Source organism: Dasypus novemcinctus, chromosome X, assembly GCF_030445035.2.
Source record: "Dasypus novemcinctus isolate mDasNov1 chromosome X, mDasNov1.1.hap2, whole genome shotgun sequence".
NCBI lineage: Eukaryota > Metazoa > Chordata > Mammalia > Cingulata > Dasypodidae > Dasypus > Dasypus novemcinctus.
In genome coordinates this window covers 2,880,174-2,898,117 of record NC_080704.1, presented here as the reverse complement: position 1 = coordinate 2,898,117, position 17,944 = coordinate 2,880,174, and the positions used below count along the sequence as shown (strand labels likewise).

General features: G+C 43.7%; 1 protein-coding gene across 2 annotated transcripts in view; it reads left to right on the top strand.

Moving 5' to 3' along the window:
- Positions 1 to 17,944, top strand: part of LOC105744260 (arylsulfatase L) — a 47,580-nt gene that overhangs the window by 13,382 nt on the left and 16,254 nt on the right. For both annotated transcript variants that reach the window (XM_058291611.2, XM_071212935.1), the window contains 4 exons: positions 3,023 to 3,145; positions 5,149 to 5,572; positions 6,763 to 6,899; positions 11,109 to 11,243. In XM_058291611.2, coding sequence (XP_058147594.1) covers positions 3,023 to 3,145; positions 5,149 to 5,572; positions 6,763 to 6,899; positions 11,109 to 11,243 — 819 coding nt within the window. The remainder of the gene's footprint in view (positions 1 to 3,022; positions 3,146 to 5,148; positions 5,573 to 6,762; positions 6,900 to 11,108; positions 11,244 to 17,944) is intronic.

Here is a 17,944-nt window from a genome sequence, read left to right as displayed (position 1 = left end):
ATGGTAACTAGCTTATGCTTGGTAGGGACACACAGTCTCTCTTGTAGCCACTCAATTCTGCCCCTGTAGTCTGAAAGCAGCTGAAGACAGAGTACGTAACTGAATGGTGTGGCCATGTTTCAATAAAACATCATGTGTGGATGCTGAAATTTAAATTCCATACAATTTTCCCATGTTAAAAATATTCTTTTTGCAGAGCAGGTGTAACTTAGTGGTTGATCACTTCCTTCTCATATACAAGGTCCCAGGTTTAATTCCCAGTATCCCTGAAAAAAAGAAAAAGTTAAAAAAAACTTGTTTAAATATATTCATTTTTACTTTTCTCCAACCATTTAAAAATGTAAAAACCATGCTTAGTTTGTGGGCTATACACTAAAAAAGACAGATCTGGCCTGTGTGCCATAGTTTGGTGACCCTGACATAAAGGATATTAGAAGATTAATGAACAATATCTTCACCATAGTTGTACAAAATTTGAAATAATGGAATATGTTTAATCTGAAGAATAAAAGATGGGGTCTGTGAAGGCTGGCTTCAAATCTCTGCCCATCCCATGGAAAAGAAAAAGTTATTTGTTTTCTACGACCCCAAGTGGTAGAACTTAGACTTCTAAATGGGTCCAAAGCGTGATGAATTCTGATAAGCTATTTTTCTCATTAGACCACTGGGCTTTCCAAAGTTGTCCCCAAATCTTAGCAATATCTTGTGGCTAACAGCTCTGCCATGTTTTGCTAACAGCCCTCTATCTCTCTGAGCCCCAGAGTGGAGTCCAAGCACTGGGCTGAAGTAGACCCAAAAGTTTGAAAATCCTTGTGAGGTCCTCAGCATTTCCTGAATGGAAGCTGAGTAAGTAGACTTCCTGGGAGATGTCAGGCCCTCATGGACCATCTGGTGCCCCCTTCCCTCCCACAAAGAAGAAAGGGTCCTAACGGAATTAAGCCCAAACAGCCAGTGTCGCCTTTGTTATAGCCAACCACTCTTCAGCTGACAAAGAGACAAAGCACATGCTCAAAATTCTGGAAACCCTCGGGAAGAAGGCTGAGTTTCCACATGTTGATGGTTGGGAATGACGTTCACTCTTTACATCAGGTTGATCCTGTAAAAAAAAGTTGAGCTGGACTAAACTCACCAAAGTGGAGTAAGAGGCAGGAGCATCTTCTAAATCAATGGTTCTCAACCATTGGCTGCACATGGGATTCATGACAGGACTTTAGAAAAATACTGAGGCTGGAGTCCCACCCTTGGAAAAGCCAATCTGCCTAGTCTGAGGACCAACTGGACGGATGTCCTGAGTACATAAAGTCAGGTGAATTATATCAGCAGCTCCCAACCTGTCTATACATCAGAATCACTCAAGGCTCTCTCAATAATTCCAAAACTCAGATTCTGTCCCAAACCCATGACAATTACAAGCTTTGGGGTGACATCCAAGTGGCAGAGTTCTTTGAAGCTCCCCAGGTGATTCCAAAGATCAGATAAATTTGAGAACCGCTACATTGTATCAAGTTTGGTGAACTCATAAACCTATTTTAGATTCTTTTTCACTCAACACTTCCTTTTTATACATTGTAGACATAACAAGACAGTACAGCTTCTTACTCATTTTATTAGTCAGCGTTCTCCAGAGAATCAAAACCAACAGACTATGTGTGTCTGTAAGAGATTTATTTTAAGGAATTGACTCATGTGTTTGTGAAGGTTCTCAAGTCTAAAATCTGTAAGGCATGCCAATTGGATGGAAACTCAAAGAGGAGGTGAAATTGTAGTCTTGGGCAGAAATTCTTCTTCCAAGATCTCTCATTTCTTTGTTCCTAAGGCCACCAACTGATTGGATGAGACCCCACCACATTATCAAGGCTCATCTTTATTTAAAATCAGCTAACGTTAACTGTAAAACTAATCCCACCTACAAAATACCTCGACAACAATAGTTAGACTAGTTCAACCAAACAGCTGAGCACCATAGCCTAGCCAAGCTGAACATAAAATTAACAATCTGTATTAGTCAGGGTTCTCTAGGGAAACAGAATCAACAGGAGATATCTGTAAATAGTGTGAGATTTTACAAGAGTCTCTCACATGACCGTGGGATGCACAAGTCCAGGTTCCGCAGGCAGGCTGCAACCAGGGGCTCCGAAGAAAGTCCAGTGAAGGTCCTTGATGAGTTTCCTGGAAACGTCATCTGTCCAGACATGAGCTGGGAAATTCTCTCTGAATGTTGAGATCACTTCCCCTTTTAAGGCATTCAACTGATTGGATAAAGTGTCACTCATTGCTGACAGCAATCTCCCTAGTTTTGTTTTGTTTTTTAAAGATTTATTTATTTATTTCTCTCCCCTCCCCCCCGGTTGTCTGTTCTCTGTGTCTATTTGCTGCATCTTCTTTGTCTGCTTCTGTTGTTGTCAGTGGCACGAGAATCTGTGTTTCTTTTGGTTGCATCATCTTGTTGTGTTAGCTCTCCGTGTGTGTGGCGCCATTCCTGGGCAGGCTGCACTTTCTTTCACACTGGGCGGCTCTCCTTTCGGGGCGCACTCTTTGCGCGTGGGGCTCCCCTACGCGGGGGGACACCCCTGCGTGGCAGGGCACTCCTTGCGCGCATCAGCACTGCGCATGGCCAGCTCCACACGGGTCAAGGAGGCCCGGGGTTTGAACCGCGGACCTCCCATATGGTAGACGGACGCCCTAACCACTGGGCCAAGTCCGCCGCCAATCTCTCGAGTTGATGTAGATGTTATCAGCCCTCTACGCAGTAAAGTCACTGGTGACTAAATTACAATTAGCCAATTACCTGGCCAAGCTGACACAGTACCTTAACTATCACCACATCACACTAACTTCTTCAACTAATCATTTCCTTTTCTGTCAAAAACGCCATCTGGGGAGCGAAATCAAATGGGAGGTTAATTTTCACTTTTATTTTGAAAACTAGAGATGTTCACCACATAATCTAAATTTTAAAAATTTATGAAAAGCAAGAATGTGAGCATGTAACTAATATTTCCTTTAAAACGATTGCCCAAAGGTATGGTTTCCAGCAACGATTACCGTGTTCTTATGTGGACCGGAGTTTCTGGAGGCATTCCAACAAATGAGACCACATTTGCAAAAGTATTAAAAAATGAAGGTTATGCCACTGGACTAATAGGTATGTACGTATATTTTTAGTGTTAAGCACATTGCATTTATATGGGGAGTATATTCAACAATCAAATTTAGAAATGAACTGTTTTGTCTAGTAGGATTTTCCACTAGACACAAAAGCTAACTACACTCAGAAATGACATAACTTCCAGATTTCCTGATGCAAAGTAGGTGCTGAAGAAATTCCTTTTTAATGCTATATATATATGTATATATATATATATATACTTTTTTAAAGATACCAGGGATTGAACCCTGGACCTCATACAGGGGAAGCAGGTGCTCAACCACTGAGCTACACCCACTCCCCTTCGATATTTGCCACTTCTCACAACATGCCAATGCACCAGAATAATAGAGTTAGAAATTCCATAACTTTTTTTTACCAAAAATTTCCATGATGCTTTTCTCCTTATGGAAACAGAGCTCCAGAGCTTAGGGCTCTCTGCTTACAAAAATAGCACGTTAATTTTTCCTGTGTTAAGAACCATGCCACGTACAGAATGCAATAAAACCAAGAACAATTGTTTCTTTTTCAAAGTAAACGGCATGTCAACGTCAAAAGGTAAGATAACAGACAAAAGGCAGTCCAACAAAATATGGAAACACTTTTCCAAAAAAAAAAAAAAACGCTGTCCAGGCACATTTGTCTCAATCAATTCCCCCCAAAAAAACAAAATTGTTCCTCCCTGGAGGAACACAAATGAGCACAGATTAGCCAAATGACATGACTAAGGTGTCCTTGTTAATGAAGAAAATGAAGGGGTAAAAAAAGTCTAATCACATCCATATCTCACCAAACTAAACCCCACATTCTTTTCCTTTTTACCTGTAGCATAAATATGGTATCTTCTTTGCCTTTGCTGCAAAAGTACTTCAATACGGCTCTTAAACACAGTCCATAAGTTAAGGAATAATCATTTCTTGACAGGGAATCAATTTGTTATCCTCACTGTCATCATGATACAGTAATGATACATTATTACATTATTACATTATAATGATACATTATTACAGTTAATACAGTAATAACTTTTATTAACATTACATTGATTCCTATCAAGGAACGAGACCAGGTGATAGCCTCAAGGGGAAATCCAATGCCTCCTTGCCTTTTGTTAAGATACAAGAGCCTATCCCCACATGTTGGTCCCTCGAAAATTGCTTGAGGTTTGTTGTATCTCTTGGCCAACACCCTAGTTCTGGCATCAAGGTCCTCAGCATTCTCCTCTGATTGGAGCTGAAAGTTGCCCTCTGAAATCTACCACCCACCTCCACTTTTGTTCATTACGCTGGTTCAACAGAGCAGAGGCAAATTCTAAAGTCTGCAGGTGTTTACCCCATGCCAATTACATCACGCCAAATTTCCCAGGCAATCTGACTTTTTGTGCTTTCATTCTCCATGGCCTCTGCCATTGGACCATCCCAAAACCGGGGGCATAGAAGACTAAGCAGTGGCCCCCAAAGGTCCTAATCCCAAATCCTCGGACCTGGAACGTGTCAACACTGAATTAAATGGTGAAACGGTCTTTCCTGATGTGGTTAAGCTAAGCAGCTTGATTCTGGATTGTCTAGATGGGACCTACTTCCAATGACGAGTGTCCTTATAGGAGAAACAGAGGAGATGGCAGGGAAGATGAAGGCAAAGATTGAAATGATGTAGCCTGAGTCAAGGACACCTGGGGCCACCAGATGTTGACAAAGCAGGACAGAGTCTCCCCGAGAGCTTCTGTAAAGAGCACAGCTGTGCCACAGCTTCAACTGGGACTTCTGGCCTCCAGAATTTTGGAGAATATAAATTTCCTGTCATTTTAAGTCTCACAGTTTATGGTAATTGGAAACCTCTCCAGCAGGTAATGCTGCCACTTGAGATCCTCCTCCCCCTGAAATGATGAGATGCAGACCATGGTATAAATAACAGCTAAAACTACCCATCCTGCTCTGAGCGCCCACCACCCCAACTGCGTCCAGGTAAGCTTGTTCCATCAACATCCTTTTGCCTTTCAGGAAAGTGGCACCTGGGACTCAACTGCGACCACAGCGGCGATCACTGCCACCACCCACTCAACCACGGTTTCGACCATTTCTACGGCATGCCGTTCTCCATGATGGGCGATTGCCTCCAGTGGGAACTGTCCGAGAAACGCCTGGCCCTGGAGGGCCAGCTCAGGTCCTACATCCAGATCGCAGCCTTGGTCGCGCTCACGCTCACCGTCGGCAAGCTCACGCGCCTGAAGGGCATTCCGTGGACGCTGGTCATCTTGGCGACCGCGGCGGCCCTTCTGCTCTTCGTGGCCTCGCATTTCATGGGCGTGCTGATCGTGCACGCCGACTGTTTCCTGATGAGAAACCACACCGTCACGGAGCAGCCCATGCGTTTCCAGAGGACCACGAGTCTCCTTCTCAAGGAGGCCAGAGGGTTCATCCAGAGGTGAGCTTCGCCACGGTTCTCATCCTGGACATCAACGTCGTGATGAGCACACAGCCCCAGTACTCCTCTTCTGTCATTGGGGTGGGATGGGTGAAGTGGCCCTGGCTCAGAAAGACATTCCGTCCAATGTCTGGACATTGGCCAGTTGAGTGGTGTGGCAGCGACTTGCCTTGCCACCATTAAAAGAGATTCTTTGGAATGTCCTACCTACATCCCCTGCTTTTAGGAAACCCTCTTACTGAAGAGCTTGCCACTCACCACGGGCCACATGCAACTATCATGAATCACCTAAAGAACCTTTTGAATAAAATCTAAACAGGTTTAAAATTCTATCCTCTTAAGACACCCTGTTACTCCCTTCAGCCTAGATGTAAACTTGAGTGATGAACGAGCTTCACATGTCAGGTGAAGGAGAATGTGATGAAAAGCCTTCCCAGACAGAGGGAGTTCTAACCTCCCCCCAAGGTGTCCAGTAAAGAAGGTGACACCGTCCGCCCCAATATACCTGGTGGGGATGAGCTTGTGAGCCTATTCTAGTACATTCTCACAGCGTTCTCAATGGAACTATCACACATACGGTGTTGATAATGAGCATACAAATCAAAACATGTGGGTCTTGAAACAGTGAAGCTTCAACAGTCTCCTATGCGTCTCTATTTTAAGGGGGTGCTTTAGACCATAGAGAGAGCAGGTGAGGAAGGGGGAAATAACGTATTACCCAGAGTGCGGGTGATAATTTTGAAATTAATAATCTAATATGCCTCATTTGTAAAGTGTATGCTTTTCATAACTACCTCATGTCTGTTTCATTTTTTTATATGATCGATTATAAATAAAATCAGATGTAAAATATCATTTATTCCACAAGATAGAGTTTGAGGTAGAAAAATATGCTGAAATAAATGTCAGGTCAGATGGTTGTCAACTTTCAGCTGTCATAGCCACATAGACTTTGAAAACTGCAATGTTTGAGAAAAAAATGATGGTAAAATCACTGTGGATTTTTTGATAGACATTAGAGGGGGAAAATTAAAGAGTGTCAAAACTAAGAATATTCTTCTGCTGCACTTGGAAAACCCAGACAACGTTGGAGAAAGGAAATGATTGTTCAGATCTGTGTTTAATGTCTCTAGAACTTTCATCTCTATTCTACTAAAATGTAACTCTAGTTGTTTTGTGTTTATTTTTAGAAACAAGCACAGGCCTTTCCTGCTCTTTGTTGCCTTCTTACATACCCATGTCCCTCTTGTTACTGCCAAGAACTTCCGTGGGAAGAGTCTCCATGGGCTGTATGGGGACAACGTAGAAGAGATGGACTGGATGGTGGGTAAGTAGCATTTTCATTTCCCAGCTGTTAAAACAAATACCATGCAAAGGGTCGGCTTTCGTAATGGGTATTTATTTGGGGTAAAAGCTAATGGTTACAAGGCCCTGAAGAGTCCAACTCAAGGGTGCTTCCTCACCAAAGTCAGTTGCCATGTCTTGAAGCAAGATGGCGGGCGATCTCTGCAAGAGTCCAGCCTTCTCCTCTGGGCTTCCTCTCTCTCAGCAGCAGCTGGCACAGGGCTTGTCTCTCAGGGCTTCCTCCCTCTCCTCACATAGGGCTTGTTTCTTTCTGGGCTTTCTATATCGGTCTAGGCTGTCTTCCCATGGTCAGCTGCAAATTATCAGGTGAATGGCTCATCTCTGCCTGGGGCCCCAGAATCAAAAATGGCAGAGCTCTCTCTCTTCCCACATCTTCTTGAGTGAGCGTCCACGTATATAGGCCCCCCAAGGTAACAGGACTCAACCTGAGTCACGCCTTACTGATTTGGTTGACTCAAAGCAGTAATCTTAGCAGGTCATTTGATCAAGGGGCCCTCAATGGAATCCAATATAATCAATAGGTATCACACCAGAGGAACAGATTTGTTTACAAACATAATCTTTCTCTTTTGGGGATTCACGAAAACAATCTCAAACTGTTACACTGGTTTATGACCCGACCCGTGGATCAGTCGAACAGAGACCTGAGGGAGGGAGTGGGAATGAAAAGGGACAAGAGACACAAAGAATGGAGACAAGACAGGATTCTGATCAAGTCTCGTTTATTGAGGGTCAATCAGGGGTTTTTATAGCCATGGTTGAATGAGGTGGCACATACTGACAACACATGTGTCAGTAAATGATTGGTTAACTAGATTTTTATTCTCGTGCCACACGCACGTGCAGATGGTTATTTGGCAATGTCGGTGGAAAGACTTTTGAGCTCTTTAGGGAGTGACCAATTGGAGCCCGGGGGAGTGGCGGAAAAATAGAAACTTAATTGCTTCAGCGAGGGTGGGGAAACAGAAACTTAACCGGGTTAGTATCTAAAAACAGCGCTTAGCAACAAGATGGCCAATACAACACCTGTGCCAGAGGCAGCTTCCCACAGGTTTACAGTTCTGAGACTGGAAGAGGTCCAAAATCGAGACGTCAACAAGGCTTCCTGAAGGCTGTGGGGCTCTGGGATTGGTCTCTGGCCATCCTTGGTCCATGGCCATGCATATGGCGGCACCTCCTCCTTTCTCTTCTGGGCTCCACTGACTTCCTTGATGTCTTCCTCTCTGGTCTTCTCTGTAAGGCTTCCAGTAATAGTATCGCCTTATCCTAAGCCAGCTGAGCCAAACCTTAACAGAAGTAACCTCATCCAAAGGCCTCATTTATCATGGGTTAGAATCCAGAACGTATTTTTGCAGGGTACAAAACTTACAGCCACCCCAGTACCTGTGCTGTGAGTGTAAATGTGATTTTCCCTACCCAACAGCCCAAGGAGGAAACCATCTAAGAATAGGAAGATGAATATGGAAGGGGCAGCACAAGCATTGCAATCAGATGAAATTTTTTTGTATCTGTGTGATGCTCTTTTTTTTTTTTCATTTTTTAAGATGTTATTTTATTTCTCCCAATCCCCTCATTTACACTGTTTTAATTGTCTTTTTTTTAAGATACATAGATCACAAAAAATGTTACATTAAAAAATATAAGAGGTTCCCACATACCCCTCACCCCACCCACCCACTCCTCCTACATCAACAACCTCTTTCAAATGCACATTCATTGCATTTGATGAGTACACTTTGGAGCACTGCTTCACCACATGGATTAGAATTTACATTGTAGTTTACTCTCTGCCCCAGTCCATTCAGTGGGTTATGGCAGGATATATAAAGTCCAGCATCTGTCCCTGCAATATCATTTAGGACAACTTGTAAGTCCCGAAAATGACCTCACATCACATCTCTTCTTCCCTCTCCCTGCCCTCAACAACTCACATGGCCACCCACAGAACAAGTCTAGATTCCTTTCCACGCCCTGCAAGGCTCCATGCGGCTGTCTACCACCTACCACCCAGCCTCATCTCTGTCCAGTCCCGCATCTTGCTCTTGTTCATCCCTCTTGCACCTTACAAGGCTGCCTGGAACTCACATAGAGGTTGCTCCCATCTTTTCCACCTGCTAAGGCTGCTCATCTTCACTCTTCAGGATTCTGCCCCTCCCCAGAGAGGCTACCCTGACTGGCCTTCTCCAGCCACCCCACCCTAATCACCTTCTACCCCTCGCCCATAGATTCTGTTCCTCAGTCGTTTCATTTTCGCTGAACAACGATATTTAGGGTGGGCTTGTTTTCTCTTCTCCTTGAAGAGAAGGTAAGCTCTCCATGTCTTGCTCTGTTTACCCACTGCATCTGCTGTTTTCAGAATATTCTCTGGCTCAAGGAACGTGGGTCTGTTTTGAGCGAGTGACAAATAAATGCACCATGATGGACACAGCCTTGTCCAAACTTGTCAAATGGGGATTCGTGCACCTGGGTTGGTACAGCTGAACCACAGCCACAGGGTAACTGTCATCAAAGACTGGAGGGGAAAAGAGAATTTTTCTAATTTTAAAAATTCTTGGGGTAAAATGTAGGATGTCAGTGAAATTTTAAGAAAAACTATGGGCTGTGGAAGAAACACGTGCCAGTGTTCAATCCATATCACTTTTTCAGTATGCGTAGCCCGCTTCCCTGAAGGAGAAATTCGTTTGTCTTTGCCGAGATGGATCTTAAGATGGAAAATATTAAGAACCCCTGGAAAAATGCAGGCTCTTTTATTTGCTGCCTCACATTAATTGTTTAAAGTTGACTCTATGATGTCACTATTTGCAACAAAAAAAAAAATTAAAATAATAAATGCAAAGATTCATGCACTCTAACACATTGAAAGATTAAGAACGGAATTTTATAATACAAAGTCAAGAACTCATTAAACTCATCCAGATAAGGAAACACGTATTTAAAAATGTCTTTAATGTCGTGATTTTACCGTTCCAATGCAAAGCTCAATTTAGACACAATATAATATTTTAAAAATGAAAATCATTGGAATTATGTAAATAGGTGAAGCACAGGAGATTAAAAAAAATTTAATATATTTTGCTCCTTTGGTCAAATGATTTTCCCTTTTATTCCCTGAAAGTCTGTTAGAGACTTGGACCCAAAGGGTATCGGGAATGAAAGGAAGAGAAAAGGAGTGAAACAAAGAAAGAAAGAGAGAGCTGGGATCAGGGGGTCTGCGAGTAGTCACTCCTCAGACAACTTTATTTTCTACATGTGGCATTATATATACTCAAACTATCGAGATAACAAACAATGTAACTACCCATTTACAAGAATCGTAAATTAAAGGATTTATCTTTAAGAACAAAGATTTAGTATTCCTTTCAAACTACAAAGTGTGTTTACTCATATTTCTCCCTGCCGGGGACAGCTCTGTCCTGCTGACTCAAAAGGCTTAATTGCTGCATTCCTATGTTAAAAGCGTAGCCATGGAAACAGCACGTCTCCCTTTGTGAGACCACCATGCCTCAGTTTCCAACAAAAGTCTCCAATTTAAACAGTATTTAGCTGGTTGTAGGCAATGCAACTTTACCAGGCTTGAAAACTCAGGTGACTGGCTCTTTTTTTTTTTTTTAAGCTTTGTATTTTGAAATCATTTCAAACGTACAGGACAATTGCAAACACATTACAAAATCCACAAGGAGAACTCCAACATACCCTGCCCAGATGCCCAAATCCACCAGTTTTAACATTTTACAGCACGAGGTTGTTTTTAGGACAGTGATACTATTGGGTATGTCACTCTAATGGTAGATTCATGGCATTAAGCATTTGTCAAACTCATAGAACTGTACAATACAAATAGTAAACCCTAATGCAAACTATGAATTTAGTTAATAATGTGGCATCACTGTTTCATCAATGTAACATTGCTCAATGAACCTGTAAAACTCAAATTATTCTAAACAGTCTATGAATTAAGAAAAAACTCAATAGAACATTCTCATATTTATACCATCAAGCCCAATCTTCACCCACCACTGAAATCACTATGCCACACAGTCCCTAGATTATTGTCTGGTTTCCTTTCAATTGGCATTTACGTCAAGTCCCAAAAGGCGAAAACACATGCTGCGTCGTGAGGTTTAAGATATTTGTTTATTTGGATTGGGTCAAAAGTGTCTGTTCTTTGCAGGGCACATCCTCAACACTTTGGACAAGGAAGGTTTGAGCAATAGTACCCTTGTTTATTTTACTTCTGACCACGGAGGATCCTTAGAGTCTCAACTTGGAGACAATCAATATGGCGGCTGGAATGGAATCTATAAAGGTAAGGCTGAACGGTTCAACGATACTGGTCTCCGGGCTGTAATTCCTAATCCCACTACTGGAATAGGGCCATCTTGTCAAAAGACTGTATATACTGTTGCTTCAGGATACTCTCATCCAATGCAGAAATTGCACTCTGCCATTCTAAGGTTTGAATTTTTAAAAAACACAAGTGGTTTGTAGTGTGTTTGATGTGGGCTATGGGTGGAAGGCTCTTTGTCTCTTGGAGATAACCTTAACCTAAGCTGTCTGTCCTGACTTGTGGGTGTGGGAGGGTGAGAGGCCGCAGCCCGTCCCTTGGTAACCATGGCAACGACTCCAGTCCCAGGAAACAGTTTAACAGTGCAAAGTCTATAAACTTTAAATATTCAGGGGAAATGCAAACCAAATGTGCTAAAAGCTTATCTAGAATGTCTGGAGTCCATGCTAAAAGCTTACCTAGGATGTGGAAGATAGATGCTAATTCAAGCCTATTGAGAACTGAAACAAAGGGACCATTTGGACATTCCTCTCTGTATAAAAAGAACTTAAAAATCTTGTCCGGGGCTCGGGTTCGAAACGGAAAGCTCCCGAGTCCAGCCTGCCATCAATAAACCATTTTTCCTTCTCAAAATCATTCCTGAGTCCTGACCTCTCTATACGCAAATAAGTAAACCTCTCTCAAATTCTACAACATGTTCCCAAGTTGTGCAACCATTGCCACAATCATTATAGAACATTTTCTTCTCCCCCCAAAAGACACCCCTACCCCTTAGCTATCAGCCTCTAATTTCCTCATCCCACCCAGTCCCTCTCACCCACTAACTTACTCTTGATCACTATAATTTGCCTATTCTCTATCATTGGAATCATATAATACAGTGTCCCCATATGTCTGCCTTCTTTCCCTTAGCATGTTTTCAAGCTACATCCACACCGTAGCATGTATCAGCACGCCATTCCTTTTATTAGACAAATAGCATCTGAGCGAGAGATTGCATTTTGTTTATCTCTCCAGATACCGATGGCCTCAGGTTTGAATGTTAGGCTCAGCCTTTGGGTTCAAGACAGATGGCCTCTCAGGAGGACCACATTTTATTCACTCTCGAACCCCATCAATTATAGACACACATGCCAGTATTATTTGATATGTCACAACCATTCTGAAAGGTGCTGTGGCACAGCACTGTTTGTTTTTTCATTTTCACTTAGAAATCTGAAAGAGTTTGCTTAGACTAATTTTCACATTTATGCTTGTCATGTGTGATGGTTAGGCTAGTGTGTCAACTCGGCCAGGTCATTGTGCCCAGTTGTTTGGTCCAGCAAGCCCTGGGCTGACTGTAATACAAGGGCATTTATGGAGTTTAGTCACCATTGACTTTACTGCAGTGGTAAATCATAGCTAGCTGGTTATAATTACATCAATCAGGGAGACTGCCATCAGCAGTGAGTGATGCTTAACCCAATCAGATGAATGCCTTAAAAGGGGAAGTGATTCCAGTATCGAGTGAAAATTTCCCAGCTCATCTTTGGACAGCCAACGTCTCCCAGGACTCATCAAGAACCTTCACTGGACTTTCACTGCAGCCCCTGGTTGCAGCCTGCCTGCGAAACCTGGACTTGTGCACCTCCATGGGGATGTGAGAGATTCATAGAATCACATACTATTGCAGATATCTCTTGTCGAGTCTGTTTCCCTAGCGAACCCTGACCGATAGTCTTGTACATACAAAAAATAAGGGAATATTGTATACTTATTCATTGAATCAGTTAAGATATTCCCAGTATATCCTCTGAACCCCTTTTCAGCTCAATGTCATCAAAGTTGTGTTTCCCCGACGCAGTACCATGCCGTTTGCCTTCGAGAGTGTGGATGATACAGAACTGTTTAACCATGCGACACTACTGTCCCACAGTGATTTTCCTTGCACAGTTTGGCAAGTTTCTGTGCACATGTGCACACAATGATAGCTCCCTCCTAACTGTTGGCCAGCCTCCAGCTATCTAGGTGAGCTGCAGTTATTGGGAAAACGTGCATCTTGGCATCCATGAAAAGTGGTACAGCGTCCTCAGAGGAGACTGGATAAATGATTGAGGTATGTCAAGGCACAAAACAGAGCAGGCCAAATGAGCTTTGCTGCAGAGGAGTAATCTCTGGAACACCCAAATACGTTACATTAAGGGACTTTGCAGACGTGATGAAGTGAAGGCTCTTGAGATAAAATTAAGGGGGATCTGTCCAAGTTATAAGAGAGAGAGAAGGGACGGAGCAGCCCAAGATCAAGAGATTTGCAACGTGCTAAACTGCTGGCTTTGAAGGTTTTAGTTTGTCAAAGTGTTGCCCACCCAAAGGACGGAAATGGATTGGCTTTTTTTTTTAAGATTTATTTTACTTTTTTATTTCTCCTCACACCCCCGTTGTTTGCACTTGCTGTGCCTGTTCATCTTCCTTGTTTTGTTAGGAGGCACTGGGAGACAAGCTCAGGGCCTCTGATATGAAAGAGAGGCATCTAATCACCTGAGTCACTGCCATTCCCTGCTTTATTGTGTTCCTCATTATGTTTTTCTTCTTGTGTCTCTCGTCGCACCAGCCTGCCACGCCGGCGCATCACACCAGCTTGCTGTCTTCTTTAGGAGGCACTGGGAACCAAACCAGGGACCTCCGATGTGGTAGGCAGGAGCCCAATCCGTTTCCCTTAGATTGGCTTTTATAAAGGGGATTTATTTGGAGTCAAAGCTTACGGTTGCAAGGCTATGAAAAGTCCAACTCAGAGCTCAGCTGAAGGCAGCCAGGTAGAGGACTTGTCGCTTGCCAGGCCTCTGCTCCCAGGCTCAGCTGCTCTGTTTTCTGCCCAATCTCAGCAGCAAGCTGTCAGGCAAATGGCTCATCTCCGCCTGGGACCTCAGGTCTGTGAGCCCCTCCTTTTCTCAGATGGCAGCCTCAAAAACGGCAGAGCTCTCTTTTTCTGTATCTCCATTTTGCATTAGACCCAGCAAGAGAATGGAGACTCAACCTGTCATCCCTCAATGACATAGTCCAATTTTGAAAAGGTCCCATACCCGCGAGCATGGGCCAGCCCATAAACGTAGTCTTTCTCTTCTTGGGATTCATACAATACTTTCAAAATGACACAGAAGCCCTGAGCCCAAGAATACTGATGGTCTCTAAAAAGCAGGAAAGATGAGGAATCGGGGTCTCCTTTAGAAGCTCCAGGACTCAGCCCACATCTAGAATTTCAGGATTTCTGACCTTCAGGACTATAAGGTAATACCTTTGTGTTTTTCTTGAGCCGCTAAGTCTGTGGCGATTTGTTAGAGCAGGAGGAAACTAATACTGTCATGACATTGAAAATGAGTGGTGGGAAAGCGGCTGTGGCTCCATCAGTTGGGCTCCCGCCTACCATATGGGAGGCCCTGGGTTCACGTCCCGGGGCCTCTTTGTGAAGGGAAGCTGGCCCATGTGCTGCGGAGAGCTGACGGCACACGTGGCGGCGCGGAGAGCTGGCGCAGCAAGATGACGCAACAAAGAGAGACAAGCAGATAGGGAAAAAACACGCAGCCAATGGACACAGAGAAGGGACAGCAAAGAATGGAACAAGCCACAAGGAGGGGGAATAAATAAACAAATAAATAAATCTTAAAAAAAAAAAAGTAGCCAGGGCTTCCTTTAAAAAAAAAAAATGAGAGGAGCGTGGATGTGGCTAAAGTGGTTGAGCACCTGCTTCCCACGTGGGAGGTCCCAGGTTCAGTCCCCCCATTGCCTCCTAAAAACAAACAACAGGGGAGAGGGGGCAAGATGGCAGCTGAGTGAACATCCCTGTTAGAGTCTTCTGCAGGGAATCGGCTGGGCGGCGTTGGAGACTCTTTGGGACCGGATTGTTTCGGGATTTTTGCTGGTCCGGAGGTGTCTGGACATCGATTTGGAGGGAAGGTAACAGAGAGGATTCGTCTGTGAAATATACACGGAGATCCCAGCTACCTGCAGAGGATTCCCTTCTTGGGTAGGCGGAGACGAGGCATCTAGCCCCGCTCGGTGGGGCTGAGCCAGGCCGGGCCGGGCCGCGGTAGCGCTTGGAGCCGGGCGGGGCCGGTGCAGGCCCCGGCTGCGGGCCGCGGCAGCGCTTGGAGCCGGGCGGGGCCGGTGCAGGCCCCGGCTGCGGGCCGCGGTAGCGCTTGGAGCCGGGCGGGGCCGGTGCAGGCCCCGGCTGCGGGCCGCGGTAGCGTTTGGAGCCGGACGGGCCCGGGTCAGGCCGCGGCGGGTACGGAGCCGGGCAGGGCCGGTCCAGGCCGCGGTGGCGGGAGGTGGATGCCGGAGCCGGCTGGGCCGCTGTAGCGAGCGGAGCTGGGCGGAGCCAGGCCAGGCCAAGGCGGCGTGAGGAGCCGGGCAGAGCCGGTCCAAGCCTCCGCGGCGGGCGGAGCCGGGCCTGCGGAGGGGTTTCTGTTTTTTTTTGTTTTTTTTTGTTTGTTTGTTTGTTTGTTTGTTTGTTTTAATTTTACTTAAATTTTTTTTTTTTTTTTTTTTTTTGAGCATCTGCAGTACTGGGGAGTTCGTGGGCCCTGGGCGGCCTATTGGGGGTTTGTGGGAAGGGAGGTGCTTGCAGACCCATTTGGGCAGACAGACGGGGGGGTTTTAGGGCAAAGCGGGGGGAAGTTGTTGTTTTAGATAGTGTTGCAATTGTGACACGTGTGTACCTGTATCTCTCTTCTCCCTATCCGTTCCCCACCGTTTGCCCATCCTCTTTTTCTTTCTTCCTTTCTTCTTGCCTTTCTTTTTTCTTTATTATAATTAGTTTGTTTTTTTTTTTTTTTTCGGTTTTCTCTTTCCCTCTTGTCCCTCATCTTCCACTTATTTTTACTTTAATTCAAGTATACAATAGGTGCTACAGGGAACACCTCACATTTGCTGGGTTTTCCCATCCTCCACTGCCTCATTTCTGTGTGAACTGATTTAGGCTACCTACACTATCCCCCTTCCCCTGCATCTTGATATCCACTATCATCTACTGTCTCTCCTATATTCCACCCCCCACCTCCCGTTCTTTGATCCACAAAGTGTCTAACTCTTAATTTCTAATACCTTTGTTCTGTTTTCTGTCTATTATCCACTCTTGAAACTATTACCTTTCTTTTCTTTTTCCCTCTCTCATGAAAACAATAGCTGTGTAGTTCATACCATATTCCTCCCAAATTCAGTCATCAACTTCATAAAAGGTACTCCACCTACAGCTATAACCCTATACAATCTACATGAATCTAACCTCCATCCTTCCAGATCTCATATTCCTGCTTTATTAACATACATCACCAATACAACTTTACACTTTTCCCTTGCTTACACAATTGCCTTTCCCCAACACTAATACTTTCCTCTAAAGTGAACTTAACCAACAACAAGTAACTAGAATAAGAAGAAAAAAGTGACAAAGAGAAGATATAACACCTGTGCAAAAATAACAACTAATTAACCTCCAAGAGCAGACAAAGAAGCTAAGGAACTGATTAAATTCGTCAAAATAAAGAGATGACCAGAAAGCAACAAAAATCTACGAACCAAACCAATAATCAGGAAAACATGGCTGAATCCAATCAACAAACCAATAATCACGAAGGGGAGCAAAACTTGGCACAAGCAATGAAAGATCTCAGAACATTTATCACCGACAAATTTGATGCAGTAATGAAAGAGGTTAACAACATGAAGACATCACTTGGAGGGGAAATTGCAGACATACGCAAAAACATAACAGATATGATGGGAATGAACACCACAGTTCAAGAAATCAAAAATACACTTGCAGCAAATATCAGCAGACTAGAAGAGACAGAGCAGAGAATTAGTGATGTGGAAGACAGTACATCAGAAATCAAACAGATAGTAGAAGGGGTCAATAAGAAGATAGAAAAAATCCAATTAGGATTTAGGGACCTGAATGACAATGCAAAACGCTCAAACATACGTATTATAAGCATTCCAGAAGGTGAAGAGAAGGGAAAGGGGTCAGAAAGAGTGTTGCAGGAAATAATGGCTGAAAACTTCCCAAATCTACTGAAAGAGACAGATGTACATATCCAAGAAGCACAGCGCACTCCACAAGTCATAAACCCCAACAGGCCCACCCCAAGACATATACTTGTCAAATTATCCAATGCTCAAGACAAAGAGAAAATCCTAAAAGCAGCAAGAGAAAAGAAAACCATCACATACAAGGGAAGCTCAATTAGATTAAGTGCTGATTTCTCTTCTGAAACCATGGAGGCAAGAAGACAGTGGTATGATATAGTCAAGGTACTAAAGGAAAAAAATTTCCAACCAAGAATACTCTATCCAGCTAAACTAGCATTCAAACATGATGGAGAGTTCAAAATATTCGCAGACAAACAGAAACTGAAAGAGTATACCAACAAGAAACCTCCCCTTCAAGAAATTCTAAAGGGAGTTCTGCAGGAAGAAAGGAAAAAACAGGAAAGGCAAAGTTGGAGGAGAGTATAAGACCAACAACAACAACAAAAAAGACAAAAAAAATATACAAACAAAATATGACAAACACAAATCCAATCAAAATATGGCTAACACAAATAATTCCTTGATAGTAATAACACTGAATGTCAATGGATTAAACTCACCTATCAAAAGATTCAGACTGGGACACTGGATAAGGAAATATGACCCATCCATATGCTGTCTACAAGAGACACATCTTAGACCCAGAGACGCATGGAGAT